The following is a 15,816-nucleotide window of genomic DNA, read 5'->3' as shown; positions in this document are numbered from 1 at the left end:
AGTGACAGCTCAAGGCAGATTTCTCCAATCTTGGGTTCTGCAGATATTGTTGGACTTCATTTCCCATCATACAAAGCCAGCATGGACAATAGTCAAAAATAGTGGAACATGGGGTCCAGACCCCAGAACACAGTAACTTCTTTGGAGAGGAGACCAAACTACTTGAAGACTGCTCCCGAAGACAGTTTGGAAACTTCAATTGGTCAAGAATTCAGCAGCCAGACTACTGGTCTCACGCTGGTGAAATTCTCTTTCCTCTGAAACACACTTGAGCAAGGTCCTTGTTAGCATACTTGTAAGTTATCTATTACCGTATTTTTCGCTCTATAAGACGCACCAGACCACAAGACGCACCTAGTTTTTGGAGGAGGAAAACAAGAAAAAAATATTCTGAATCTCAGAAGCCAGAACAGCAAGAGGGAACGCTGCGCAGTGAAAGCAGCAATCCCTCTTGCTGTTCTGGCTTCTGGGATAGCTGCGCAGCCTGCATTCGCTCCATAAGACGTACACACATTTCACCTTACTTTTTAGGAGGGAAAAAGTGAGTCTTATAGAGCAAAAAATATGGTATATCCATTATATCTGGCTACACTCACTTTTTATTGATTTCAATTTTGTATTGATTTTAATTATGTCAGTTTGGTTTGGATTGCAAAGTATTGCACAGATATTTTTTGGATGCTCTTGCTCTGGGAACTTTTGGAAATTGAAGAGCCGGTTATAAAATCTCCACATAAAGTATTGTTGATTAGATTTTAGTTATATCCTTTCCTGCCTTCTTCTCCATGTTTTATCTTAACGGAATCGTTTTTAAAACAAAAGTTCCCATGTGGGAAAGAACCAATCAGAACAAATAAATCCTGATGACTGTTACAGTGTGGTGATTTATCCCATGTGGAACAGAACTAAAGAATGTATTTTTACTGAAATTAGTGTTCACAGACATGTGTGTGCCTGGTTTGCTGTAGTACTAAAAAAAGAACACACACTGCTGGTGACATGACTGGCTTCTGACAATATTTAATATATTACACTTAGTATTACATATAGAAACAGAAAACAGTATTCCATACCTAAAATTATTGGTTTCCCCCCTTAAATATAACTTACTTTAGTTTACAGTGGTACCTCGGGTTAAGTACTTAATTCATTCCAGAGGTCCATTCTTAAGCTGAAACTGTTCTTAACCTGAAGCACCACTTTAGCTAATGGGCCTCCTGCTGCCGCTGCGCCACCGGATCACAATTTCTGTTCTCATCCTGAAGCAAAGTTCTTAACCCGAGGTACTATTTCTGGGCTAGCAGAGTCTGTAACCTGAAGTGTATGTAACCCAAGGTACCACTGTATTAGAATTCTTGATTTACCTTATATTCTCAATAACTCTTTCCTAGGGCCACAAAAGACCATGTTTGAAAGTTACTCAATATAAAAACAGATAAAAGCTAAACAGGATAACTGCAAAGTCAACAAAGTTAACTGTGCAGGTTATATATAGTCCCAGGTCAGTTTTGCTCCTTAAACATAAGGATTTTTTTTTTATCCTTCTTGTTCAGTGTTAGAAACTCAGATATATAAACCAGGTGCCAAATAGCTTCTTAAACCAGGGTTACAGTCATCAAAACAGAATGTCTAGTTGCCATTTTGGGGCCAGACAGCTCTAGAGTCATATTCTTCACTACGACTTTTTGATTCCTCAAATATATTCTGATCGTGCAGATAAAATATGACAGACAGAATTCTACGAGGTGTGCTGCTAGTGTATGAAAACAGTCAAGCTCCAAGGATCCACAGGCATGCATCTCCAGATGGTGGAGACGTCAGGTGCCATGTGGACATCTTCACTTGATGACAAGTGGTTGATAAAGGTAAAGGGACCCCTGACCATTAGGTCCAGTCGTGACCGACTCTGGGGTTGCGGCGCTCATCTCCCTTTATTGGCCAAGGGAGCCGGCGTACAGCTTCCGGGTCATGTGGCCAGCATGACTAAGCCGCTTCTGGCGAACCAGAGCAGCGCACGAAAACGCTGTTTACCTTCCCGCCGGAGCAGTACCTATTTATCTACTTGCACTTTGACGTTCTTTCGAACTGCTAGGTTGGCAGGAGCAGGGACCGAGCAACGGGAGCTCACCCCATCACGGGGATTCGAACCGCCGACCTTCTGATCAGCAAGTCCTAGGCTCTGTGGTTTAACCCACAGCGCTACCCGCGTCCCTTAAGTGGTTGATAGCCAGGTGCAAAATGTGCCGTGTGAATTTCTAACACTGTTCTGGTTATAAAGCGAGGGTGGGTAACTTATAGCCATCCAGCTTTTGTTGGGACTTCAACTTCCATTACCCCTACCCACTGGGAATGCTGGCTATGGCCAATGGGAATCTGGAGTCCAACACAATCATCTACTATGGTAAAGGAAAGAATTGCCTAGTGGCAGATATCTCAAACCATTAACTTATACCCTGGTGTACAACAAAAGGTACACTTGGGTCACATAATGCTCTCTCGGGGACTCAAGGGCAAAGAGCTAACTCAATGAACAAAATGGTCTTTCCAATCCAAGCCTGCTAGGTGCTAAGAGAGACTGTTGCAAACTGCCTTTTCATAGAGCAAACTAAGCAGTGGAGAACAGCTAAAAATGCAAAAGGGTACAGTTATTCAGGCTGCAGCACTCCTTCTCCACAAGACATTGTTTCTGTCTGATATTCTATGAAAAAGTACACTGCAGCGAAACTTTCAAGAAAATATAACCCAGCAGTAAGAAAAGTTGAGGCTATCTAAACACAACACCTGCAGGGTCAATTCCAGGCTCTATTTCAACAACATCTTATTCACAGCATGACAATACATCTTGCCTCGTCTGAAGCATACGCCTTCATTGCTAACCACAAACTAACCTGACAAGAACAGGCTATGCAAACTAAACATTCTACCACCATTTTTTGAAAGTTCATATCATAATTATCACTTTTTCCACTCAAAGGAAGCCAGAGACCACAACTATTTTCCATCTTGTCTGCATGCGGACAGGTGCAAAATCCAGAATGGATGGTAGCAAGCGAGAGCAACTTGAGCGTTATTTAAGTTTATACGAGACTATCTTTTTCAGGACATTTTATTTTAATGTGGCATTAGCCAATTATGGGATTAATTCAGAACAGCTGACAGGATAATCGGCCAAGGCCATGTGTGTGCCATAATCAAGATTATGCAAACATCTTTTCCCCCCTCTTGATTTGTAAGATTTTAAGATTGCCCCAGAACACAAATCTTTCAATGCCACTTGGTGCTTGCTCACAGTGCTAGTATTACAACGCCATCCTTACAATTGCAAACTAACCAAACATGTCACAGGAAATGGAAACTGCTCTTCATACAGAATGCACAATTTGTATCATATACCAAGGTTTATGCAGCCCAAACAACAGGCATTTCATTGCTCAATGAAGATAAACCAAACAAAACCTTTGCAGAAAGTATATTGAAAGGCCAATGGGCAGGTGTTAGAAGATCCAAAATTCTAGTATCTTCCCTCCCCCAAATAGGGAATGGAAATTTTCTGCAATGTGAAATCAAGACATTTAATATTTAATCAAAGCTGGCACATGTCAGATGGTAAAATATCGCCGGAGATCAATGGTGTTCCAGCAATTCCAAGTGCCTTTTGCTATGGATGGTCTAAAATTTGCATACAAAAGACTGTGGAAAACAGCGCAGAAGGAGAACAAATATTACAGCTGGCTTTAAAAAGGCGTAAGGTTTCAGGACTACTAAACTGGCATGGTCCATATCTGCAAGGCCAAGCCAGCCAGGAAATAGGCATAGGACAGCCTTGTAAATAAGCCCACAGAAGTATTAGCCCAGGCATAGGCAAACTCGGCCCTCCAGATGTTTTGGGACTACAACTCCCATCATCCCTAGCTAACAGGACCAGTGGTCAGGGATGATGGGAGTTGTAGTCCCAAAACATCTGGAGGGCCGAGTTTGCCTATGCCTGTACAGTAGTACCTCTGGTTAAGTACTTAATTCATTCCGGAGGTCCGTTCTTAACCTGAAACTGTTCTTAACCTGAAGCACCACTTTAGCTAATGTGGCCTCCCGCTGCCGCCACGCAATTTCTGTTCTCATCCTGAAGCAAAGTTCTTAACCCAAGGTACTATTTCTGGGTTAGTGGAGTCTGTAACCTGAAGCATATGTAACTTGAAGCGTATGTAACCCGAGGTACGACTGTATTAGCCTGCAAAAAGCCCCTCCCACCTTCTTACCAAAGATGGGAAAGTGCCAACTAGATCTAGAGCTAGATCCCGGCTATGGAAAGAGCATGGAAAAAACTATGGAATCAGGAGTCAGGAAAAGTGACAAAGGAGGCTAACAGCAGCTACCGTTATGTATAGCAGAGAGAAGAAGGGAAGGTCCAAAATTCATTTCTTCAGGTAAGCCCATTATCACTCCTACAGACCTGTGCTTGACTAAATGTTTTAGGAAGATACGCTACAAATTGATCTCTCAGGATGCCTCTAGAGGACACACACCATTGTATAAGGAAACTTTTTTTTATATTCGCTCTTTCTCTTTACAACATCTCTGTAGGTAAATAATAGCCCCTACAATTTTGAGAAAGGCATGCAGAGGTTTCGGGTGAACAAAGCAAAGCCTCAAGGTCACATAGAGAGTTTCTGCAGACTCAACTAAACTATGCCAGCCCATTGCCAACTATAAGGCTACCTTTAAAAAGAAAAAAAAAATACCTGTCTGGTGAGCCTAATACTGATGAGTCTAACCAATTTATACAGCTTTGACCTTCGGCTTGTTTTTAGATTCAGAACCTGCTTGCTTGCTGCACCAACCTGCCACTCTCAGACAGCAGCCCATGCAGCACTTATCCTTTTCACTTATTCCATGCCATAGAGCAGCGGTGTCCAAACTTTTTTCAAAGAGGGCCGGATTTGATGAAGTGAAGGGCCGTGAGGGCTGACCAAAGGGCCGACCAAAGTTGTTGACCTTTTTTGAGGATTGAAGTTGCTGAGATTTTTTTAGGATTTTATCCCAGGAAATAAACTGCCACTGGGGCCGGATTAAACCGACTAGACCCCCGAAATGGACTTTGGACATGCCTACCATAGAGAGTTTGCCATTACAGGTTCAAAGACAGATCCTCAAGCTTTTGGTGTAACAGTAACACCTCCCCAAATCCCACTCTTCTCCCCATACCATAAAAAGCTCTCTGTCCTACAGCATCCCTCTAGGTTACGGGGTCCTTCCTCATGAGTCAAGGCCATGAGATACACAGCCAGTTTCTCATGCCTGTTTTGTATTACAGTTTCCAACTAGCTGGGATGTGTGGGCAAAACTCACAGGAATCGTTACTCATATGTCATTTGGAGTGCCTCTGGCCCGTGTCTGGGATGAGAGGATTGCCTGGGCACCTTAAGTACACTGCTTTGAGCTCCCTGAGAAGGATAGAAACAGACAGTATGCTCAGATACCAGAACTGCAGGAAAGTTAATTTAATGCACTCATTGCACAATGGTCATAAAAGTCTTCAGGTTTACAAAAGGAAGCCAGGCATCACTGCAGCAGTCCATTCCTTGCTCCCTTTTTATCTAGGGTTTTATAATATTCAAAGACATCTATATCAATATTATACTAGGCACAAAACAGTGATGTATCTAATCAATATGTTGGGGAATAGGAAGACCCATATCAGCATAAATAAGTCTAAAACTACCATATTTTTCGCCCTATAGGACACACTTTTTCCCCTCCAAAAATGAAGGGGAAATGTGTGTGCATCCTATGGGGCGAATGCAGGCTTTTGCTGAAGCCTGGAGAGCAAGAGGGGTCGGTGCGCACCGACCCCTCTCGCTCTCCAGGCTCCAGGAAGCTAACCGCAAGCCTGGGGAGCCCGCGGGAGTTCCCGCCGGGCTCCCAAGGCTTGCGGATAGCAGCCTGTTCTGGGGGCTGGGGTCAGGGGAAGCTCGGGCTTCCCCCGCCCCAGCCCTGCGCCGGGGGGGGGGGAATAAGATTTTTTTCTTTATCCCCCCCTCCAACTAGGTGTGCCCTATGGGCCGGTGCGCCCTATAGGGTGAAAAATACGGTAATTACAATCCAAGTCCTGGTGGCTGTCAAAGGAAGTCACAACAACTTCAGTGGGCTTATCTGTCTAGGATCAATGAAGCGTTAAGATCTAGCAGAATAATACTGAGTCTCATAATTAACAAGTGCATGAAGTAGTTTCTTTAACTTCCCATCCAGTTTTGAAACAAAACTTTTAGAAAGAAAAGCTACTAGGCTAGTTTTAATACAACGCCCCTGGTACATGAAAACCAAAATAAGTAGGTTAGTTGAAAAAGTATAGACCTTGTTTTACCTCGGAAACAGTTTCTAACAGTAGCTAGGAAACACAGCGTTGAAAAATGCAGCACAAGTCTTGCATGTAAGTCTGAGAAGTTTAAAATACAGTTTGCACTTCAGATAAAATCCCATTTAAAGACAAAAAAGGCACATTCTATGTTTAGATGGAACAATACTGGCATCCAGTGGCCACTGCAATTATTCAGACATAGCTGACTGTTTTTTTAAATATGCTCCGTACTGACTCCATTAACAAGAAATGATATTAGATCATAGCACACACCCATTTTGTACAATCCTTCTTTTATATGTGATGCAGCTTACCTGGTAAAGCAGTGATGAAATCCCTTTGCAACATAGGCTTTAGGTAAGAATTAATATGTCCATGCTGATAATGACACATTCGTGAAATAAGGTGTTCCACAAATTCAACCTGATCCGATTCAGACCACTGGTCAAAATATTTAATACACAAGTCTTTTTCCTTTTCGTAGTTTCCTTCAGATGGTCGTTTCCTTGAGACTATCACAGATGAAGTTCCATTGCTTATCTGTTTTTTAAGAACACAAAAGTAAATCATATCAGCATTTCAAATTCCGTGTTTGGGGAAAAAGGATAGATATAACTAAAATTAACAACAACAACAATCAATCAAAAACAAAACAGCTATTGGAGCACCTTTTTTGCACTCTGGACCAGAATTTTCCCATTAAACATTAGCCTGCACACATTTGGTACATTCTTTTGACATTTCATTTCTATGTGGGTACTATTATGGATTTCAGCATCTGAATTGCTGTCAGTTGATCTCCCCCCTGGCCCATAAAGGAATAAGTTGTGCACATTATTCCAGCAGTTGGTTATGATCAGTTTCTTGAACAAACAATACTTTTGATTGACGTACGTATACACAGTGATAAAGACAAACTAGCTAGTTAAGTGGCTAGATACAGATAAGCTTGCTGCCTTTAAGATGTACAGCATGAACAAGGCACCAGAGTTTTCACAACAGCTTGATCCAATTTCATAAACTGAAACTGTTGCAAGAGCTGCAGTCTGACATAACGAGTGTGGTTTCACGTAAAGCCAACCTGAACAAATTGGGTCAGCTACCAAATCAAATATCTGAGTGCATCTGGAAACTGCATCAAGCCAGGCACCTATTCTAACTAGACTGTATTCTGTGAAAAATGTTCTAATCTCTACAAGTTGTCCACAAAATAAAATAAGATTCAGCAAAGACAGGAGAGCTGTTAGGGTAATTTCCATAGTTATTAATCTTAGGCTACTAAAAGCAAGCATGTCAGCTAATTTCCTAATCTCTGATGAGAATCTCAATCATTGCACTCACAGCACCACCTAGTGACTGCAAAAGGCAAAACAGACGCCCAGAATTTGTGAACAAGGAATCCGAAATTCACGATCCACAGAGAAAAAGATTAATTCACAGTACCATGCATAAAGGCACTAGACAAAGCCCATTGACTGTTGAACTTTGGCGATAGCCCACAGGGGCCTCAGACATCAAGCAAGAACAGTGACAGTGCACCTCAGAACTCAGAAAAAGCCTCCTGAAACTTATAAATATGAACCTTACAACTGTTCCTTGACCCCTTATTCAAGGGTTGTTAAAAAAGTAGAACAAATATTAGGAGCAACACGTAACATCCTTGCAATTTATATTTGCCTAGAATGAGGGCATGCGTGGATAACCAAGTGGCAAACTGAGCCTGCCACTTTTCCATAGCCACACAGCAATATACCGTATTTTTCGCTCTATAAGACGCCCCAGACCATAAGACACATCTAGTTTTTGAAGGAAAACAAGAAAAAAAATATTCTGAATCCCAGAAGCCAGAACAGCAAGAGGGATCGCTGCGCAGCGAACCCTCTTGCTGTTCTGCCTTCTGGGATAGCTGCGCAGCCTGCATTCGCTCCATAAGACGTACACACATTTCCCCTTACTTTTTAGGAGGGAAAAAGTGAGTCTTACAGAGCAAAAAATACGATACCACATTTCTTGGCCAAGAAAATACAATCCATCAGCTTGCAGCTCTGAGTTGTATCCAACGCTACCATTCCAGTTCTGCACAACAGAACTTCTTTCTCCTCTGGCACCCCCTGAGCACACTCCAAAATCTGCAGGCAGAGAGAGGAAGGGAAAGCTCTGCTGCACAAGGGGAACAGTGCTTGTGCGGTGTTGCATACAACCCAAGGCCTTTGAGCCTTAATGAGTTAGGACGATGTGTTAAAAGTGTAGTTGCTATAGCTCTGCAGGTTCTGCGCTGTTCCGCTTTCCATCTTATAGCCAGAACAGCTAGTGTCACACAACCACTACACCCCTTCATGCTCACCCAATGATAAATAGATAGATAGATAGATAGATAGATAGATAGATAGATTCTTTATTGTCATTACACACGTGCAACATTGCACAAGTGCAACGAAATTGGATGCCATCCCTTAAAAACAACAAAAGCAAAACAACAACAACAACCCACAAACCACATTCCAGCCACACCCACACCCACACCCATCAATCCCCCAAGTCATGCCAAGTGACAGTGACATGTTGAATGAACCCCATTTCCAAAATGGCTGCATTTGTAGCTGAGCAAAGTGCCATTTGATATTAGGGAGCCCAAAGCAAAGAAAATAAGGATTTTGGCCAACAGAGCAGTGATGCTGTAATTATTAACAGTTCTAGGAGCAAACCCTCCCAAAGTGAAGATGAAACTTAAAAGTAATTATATTATCCACCTGCGTTTCTGTAACTGCCACCCTGTTGTAGACCACCAAGAAACCCAAAAGTTGAATTACCGTATTTTTCTGCATATAAGACTAGGTTCCCCCCCAAAAAAAATAATGTCCAAAATTTGGGGGCGTCTTATTCATGGGGCCATCTCCCCCCATTTTCTTAAATAGGAGCCCCCCAAAATAGGGGGGGGTCTTATGCATGGGGGGCGTCTTATAGACAGAAAAATACTTATATCCAAGCCATAATTTAATATTATATTTGTATACCGCCCCATACCTGTAAATCTCAAGATGGTTCACAACATGAGGCATTCCAGGAATGGAGATACAGCCCTGAATTTTGTCTGGTAGCTCTTGCATATGCCAAACTTAAGAGCATACCAATAGCATCTGAAGACACTATGGCTGGGGAAATGCCAAAGGTAATAATCCCAAAACAACAATAAAAGAAAAAGAAGAGAAAGGTGACATCAATTTGCTGCATTTTAAAGAAAAGCAGAGGGGCCTACCTGCCACAGTGTGTTTTTCTTTGGAGACTCATCTTCATTCTGATCCTCCATTACTGATGTGTTCTAGGAAAAGAATACACATATAAACTAAATAGGCATATAAACTGAATTTTTTTCTGCATTATTATGAAAATTTTACACCAATTTCAGAAAGCAAATTCAGAACACTATACAATCCTACTCATAGTTATAAGATACATGCAATAGTTGTGTTTCTACATGCTGATACCCAGCTATGTAGATTCGCCATGTACTGATATATAAAGGAAGTCTGCAACTTACATTTAATTTGTGTGCATTTAGCAATCTGCATGTGGCGAAAAATTAAAAAGGGGCCAGAAAGGAGGTGGGGTTCCGGGGGAAATGAATTTGGCAAACCCACCCACCACAGATCCCAATGTGTTTTGAGAATATGCAGTTTTGGCTTTAGGCGCAACCCCCAAAATGGAACCCCCACATAAGTTGCGGGCTTAGTGTTTTAGTAAACCAAAGAGCAAGAAAGTAAGAGAAATGGAATTTCTTTGATCACTTCTCATTTGGTTTTTTAGTGGAAACAGTCCATTTTAGACATCAGTTTCTCATCCGAGAATAATGAAAAAAATGTTAAGCAACACACTTCCTTGTACGAAAACAAAGGTCTTTTAAAAAAACTTTGAACCTATAATAAAGTTATTGAACTCTGAGCCTTTGTCTATATAGTACTACTTCCTTCCTACATATCAGATTCTTCAGCCTATGCATATTTCAAGTAAGAAGATAAATGCAACTGTGAGTTGCATCCAACACTATACACCCAGAGGTGCACTCCATTATCTTTCAATAATAATAATAATAATAATAATAATAATAATAATAATAATTTTTATTTATACCCCGCCCTCCCCAGCCAAGGCCGGGCTCAGAGCGGCTTACAAGCAATAATAAAAACAAGTTGAATGATTACAACTTAAAAACAAAATTAAAATACAACATTAAAATATTGAGACATTAAAATATTAAAATGTAGCCTCATCGCAGGAGGAGAAGGAAAAGAAAAAAGAAAAAAGAAAGAGAGGGAGGGAGGGAATCAAATTGGCTCCACGCCAAAGGCCAGGCGGAACAACTCTGTCTTACAGGCCCTGTGGAAAGAAATCAGATCCTGCAGGGCCCTGGTCTCAGGAGACAGAGCGCTCCACCAGGCCGGAGCCAGAGTTGAAAAGGCCCTGGCCCTGGTCAAAGCCAATCTAACCTCCTTAGGGCCCGGGACCTCTAGGGTGTTGCTATTTATGGACCTTGAGGCTCTCTGTGGGGCATACCGGGTGAGGCGGTCCCGTAGGTACGAGGGTCCTAGGCCATGAAGGGCTTTAAAGGTCAAAAGCAGCACCTTAAATCTGACCCTGTACTCCACCGGGAGCCAGTGCAGCTGGAAAAGCACTGGGTGAATATGCTCCCATGGCAGGGACCCCGTGAGGAGCCTCGCTGCAGCATTCTGCACCCGCTGGAGTTTCTGGGACAGCTTCAAGGGCAGCCCCGCGTAGAGCGAATTACAGTAGTCAAGCCTGGAGGTGACCGTCGCATGGATCACTGTGGCCAGGTCGGGTGGGAAAGGTAAGGGACCAACTGCTTGGTCAATTCAATTCAATTCAAGACAGATGGATGACAACAACAACTGCAGTTCCAACTCATGAAGCAGGATTTCTCTTTCTACTCCTCACTGGTGAAGCCATCTGCACCACCACCCACATCTTCTCTCAAGGGTCCTCCAACCCTCTGGAGCTGATTCTGGGGGCATGTGGCAGTGGGGGCTGTAGGGGAGAGGAGGAGAAGTAGAAATCCTGCTGCGTGGGCAGGAATCTGTTGTGCCTTACACAACAACACTGTCCCAAAGCCAGATTCTTCTCTCCCAGATCTCCTTCCCAGGCACTACTTTGCCAAAGATCTCAACCATTGGCTATGAGACCTCATAATGCATTATTGCAGAGCAGCAGACCAATGATGGAGAGGCAATAGCAGGGTGCTAAGGGTCAAACTACATGTCAAGTTAGTCATGTGCTTAAAACAAGAATGCCAATAATAATAATAATAATAATAATAATAATAATAATAATAATAATAAATTTTATTTATACCCCGCCCTCCCAGGCCAGAGCCAGGCTCAGGGTGGCTAACACCAATAAAATCACAGTAAAAACATAATGGGGGTGGGAAGGGGGGGGTGGGACAAAAAAACCCCAATTTAAAATACAGGTTAAAATACAGCCTCATTTTAAAATAACCGATAAATCAAGAGGGGAGGGAAACATAAGGGTGAGACTGAGTCCAAACCAAAGGCCAGGTGGAACAGCTCTGTCTTGCAGGCCCTGCGGAAAGATGTCAAGTCCCACAGGGCCCTAGTCTGTTGTGACAGAGCGTTCCACCAAGTCGGGGCCAGTACTGAAAAGGCCCTGGCCCTAGTTGAGACCAATCTAACCACCTTGCAACCTGGGACCTCCAAAATGTTGTCATTTGTGGACCTTAAGGTCCTCCGCGGGGCATACCAGGAGAGGCGGTCCCGTAGGTATTTTTTATTGTAGGTATTATTTATTGTCTACATTTGTACAGTGGCCCAACAGCACATGTTCTCTAAATGACTCACAAAATAAACAAACAAACCACAACATTGAAAATACAAAACAACAAAAGCTGCATCAAAATTGGTACTTTCTGGCAGATACACAGTACAATGAAACATGAGTCATAAACTGGGACACTCAGATTTGAAAAAAAAACACACTCAAGTTGAATATAAAGGTTCTCAGCTTGGACAGAAAAGATGCTTTAACCTTTCTGGAGAAAAAGCAGCCGCAGGGCTGCAACCCAGAACATGCTCCTGACTGGGGTCCCCTGTTGGTTTTCTAATGAAAACCACTCCTTCCTGGCTGTTTTTGCTCCCCAAGAGTACGGTTTAATGTAAAACAACACCTTTCAGGGCAAAAAGAAGTCGGGTTACGAAGGAAGGAGGCTTCAGCAGAAAACTGGTGAGAGGCCTAATTTGAACCCTATACCTTGGGTTACAGACACTTCAGGTTACAGACTCCGCTAGCCCAGAAATAGTACCTCGGGTTAAGAACTTTGCTTCAGGGTGAGAACAGAAATCGCGTGGCGGCAGCGGGAGGACCCATTAGCTAAAGTGGTGCTTCAGGTTAAGAACAGTTTCAGGTTAAGAACGGACCTCCGGAACAAATTAAGTTCTTAACCCAAGGTAACACTGTAGGTGCTTTTTTGTCAAAATAACAACAGCTAGGTTAAGCATGTTTGATGAAACAAGACTGGCATCTTATGTAATTTGGCCATAAGAGGGTTCCTTAAAGCCAAACCAGAATCACAGTCCCAAATGGAGTTGTGGTTGATTCCCCAACACATTTCTTCCTCTCATCAACAGTTGTGGGCTCTGTTCTTGCAACACCAGAAATCTGTGGGAAATATTGGCCTATTTAGGAAAACCAGCTTTATAGGCACCCACTCAAAATTTACCCGTCTGCCCAAATATAGCTTACGTGTATAGCTATGTCAAAAAAGAAATAAATTATTCTGCAAGAGGCGGCACAATCATGAAAATAAAGCAACTTTTATTCTTTATTTACCCATCCATCTATTACTGCAATCTAAAAGGACACTGTTCCTTCATTTGGGAGGAAGGGTGGAATAGAAATTTAATAAAATAAATAAATTAAAAGAGTGCATTATTTATTTGCTAGACTTTCCAGAAGGGTATACCTGAGCGAAATCAATTAAGAGCAAAATGAAAGTACTCCACAATTCTTTGGAAGAACTTTTCATCATATCAGGGCTTTTACTTTGATCCCTTCTGTTTCCATATGTTGAGATCAAGGTGTGCTTAAAGCAGTGGTTCTCACAAAATAAATAAATAAATAAATAAATAAATAAATAAATAAATAAATAAATAAATAAATTCTATGGGTCACATTTTCAGAATAATAATTTGCTTGTACCACACCTCATTTTTTTATTGATAAGAAATACATTGGAAAACAAAAAGAAAACTCCTAGCAGTGCTTGATTTATAACAAAGAACACAACTACTTTATAATATGATCATGGAACATCCAGAAAGTATAAAACAATGCAGCTATATAAGAACATAAATCGTTCCAAAAATATAATTATAAACGAGCCTCTTACATATGTACCTTAAGTAGGTATACAAACTCAATGAGAGGTGTGAGTTTGCTTTTGCCGGGTAATCTCATATTCGTCAGAATTGAAAATCCGTGTTCACAACAATATGTCATGGAGAACTACAGCAATGCTCTGAAAGAGGCATGGATACTGTTTCTGGTTGTGTGTATGGATACACACACACGCACACACACACACACACACACACACACACACACACTTTTAATTTAAACTATACCATACTGTACTGAAATGTTTAAATGTTTCTCTGATTATCCTTGAATCTTCCCACCACATTTGCCATCCTCTCCTGCCACACCAGTGCGATGTGCCACACCCTTTGAGAACCACTGGCTTAACATAACATGTTATTTTTGTTTCAATCATTGCAAATTTTGGACAAAATGGATTGTTTCAAGAAGTGGCAGAGAGATATTTCTAGATTTGTCTGGCAGGGCAAGAAACCCAGAATAAAATTTAAAATACTAACTGATGCAAAGGAAAGAGGGGGATTTGCCCTGCTAGACCTTAAACTTTATTATGAATCAGCAGCATTCTGCTGGTTGAAAGAATGGCTGCTTCTTGAGAACACAGACATTTTGGATTTAGAAGGTTTTAATAACGTTTTTGGGCGGCATGCATATTTGTGGTATGACAAGGTTAAAGCACATAAAGCATTTAAAAACCATATTGTCAGGAAAGCATTGTTTAATGTCTGGATAAGATATAAAGACTTACTTGAAAATAAAACCCCAAGGTGGTTGTCACCGATGGAAGCAAAGGCTCAGAAAAAGCTCAATATGGAGGCCAAATGGCCGAAATATTGGGAAATTTTGGAACAAGAAGGAGACAAATTGAAATTGCAGAGTTTTGAGAAATTAAAAGATAAAGTGCGAGACTGGCTTCACTATTATCAAATAAGAGAGGCTTATAATTTGGACAAAAAAATTGGCTTCCAGGTGGAAAAATCAAAATTGGAAACAGAACTGCTAGACCCCAAAACTAAGATACTTTCAAGAATGTATAACTTGCTGTTGAAATGGAATACGCAGGATGAAACGGTGAAATCTGCTATGATTAAATGGGCACAAGATGTTGGACATAACATTATGTTTGCTGACTGGGAACAGTTGTGGACCACAGGTATGAAATTTACGGCATGTAATGCCCTAAGAGAGAATATTATGAAAATGATATACAGGTGGTACATGACACCAGTCAAGCTTGCAAAAATCTATCATCTGCCCGATAATAAATGTTGGAAATGTAAAGAAAATGAAGGTACATTATTTCACCTTTGGTGGACGTGCCCAAAGATTAAGGCTTTCTGGGAGATGATCTATAATGAAATGAAAAAGGTATTTAAATATACCTTCCTGAAGAAACCAGAGGCCTTTCTCCTGGGCATAGTCGGCCAATTGGTGTCAAAGAAGGATAGAACTTTCTTTATGTATGCTACAACAGCAGCAAGAATACTTATTGCAAAGTATTGGAAGACACAAGATTTACCCACCCCACCCTGGAAGAGTGGCAGATGAAGGTGATGGACTATATGGAACTGGCGGAAATGACTGGCAGAATCCGAGACCAGGGAGAAGAGTTGGTGGAAGAAGATTGGAAGAAATTTAAAGACTATTTGCAGAAATATTGCAAAATTAATGAATGCTAAAATGATGTTGGATTGAAATTAAGTGGCATTAGCAACAAGGCTAATAAGAATATGTAAAAATGGATTGATAATGGATGAAAATATATAGTTATAATATGTTAAGATATAGAGTTAAGATAAATGAAAGAGGGTAAGGATTTGCTGAACTGACTATGTAAACGGGAATACAAAAAAGGGAGGTGTGAGGAGGTCAAGGAAACAAGCAAACGAGCTTAAAGATATAAAAAAAATGGATTTGTTTTCAACTTTTTCTACTTATTTGTTTTTTGTTTTTTGTATTTTCTTTCTTTCTATGTATTTTTGTATTTTTTGTATTTTTCTTTTTTTCTTTTTCTTGTTTTCTTTTTATTCTGTAAATTTCTGTTTTTTGTAAAACCC

General features: G+C 41.2%; 1 protein-coding gene and 1 long non-coding RNA gene across 6 annotated transcripts in view; one reads left to right on the top strand and one right to left on the bottom strand.

Moving 5' to 3' along the window:
- Window positions 1–15,816, top strand: part of LOC310759538 — a 209,833-nt gene that overhangs the window by 10,923 nt on the left and 183,094 nt on the right. Inside the window, exon 2 of the long non-coding RNA XR_014546390.1 lies at window positions 301–504. This is a non-coding gene — a long non-coding RNA (uncharacterized lncRNA). The remainder of the gene's footprint in view (window positions 1–300; window positions 505–15,816) is intronic.
- Window positions 1–15,816, bottom strand: part of FBXW11 (F-box and WD repeat domain containing 11) — a 105,272-nt gene that overhangs the window by 30,335 nt on the left and 59,121 nt on the right. For all 5 annotated transcript variants that reach the window (XM_083606563.1, XM_083606561.1, XM_083606562.1 and 2 more), the window contains 2 exons: window positions 9,612–9,674; window positions 6,670–6,895 (listed from right to left, as the gene is read on the bottom strand). In XM_083606563.1, the coding sequence (XP_083462689.1) occupies window positions 6,670–6,895; window positions 9,612–9,662 (277 nt within the window). In that variant the 5' untranslated portion in view covers window positions 9,663–9,674. The remainder of the gene's footprint in view (window positions 1–6,669; window positions 6,896–9,611; window positions 9,675–15,816) is intronic.

Source organism: Podarcis filfolensis (assembly GCF_964270895.1).
Source record: "Podarcis filfolensis genome assembly, chromosome: 3".
NCBI classification, from domain to species: domain Eukaryota; kingdom Metazoa; phylum Chordata; class Lepidosauria; order Squamata; family Lacertidae; genus Podarcis; species Podarcis filfolensis.
This window is presented reverse-complemented; position numbering and strand designations above follow the sequence as displayed.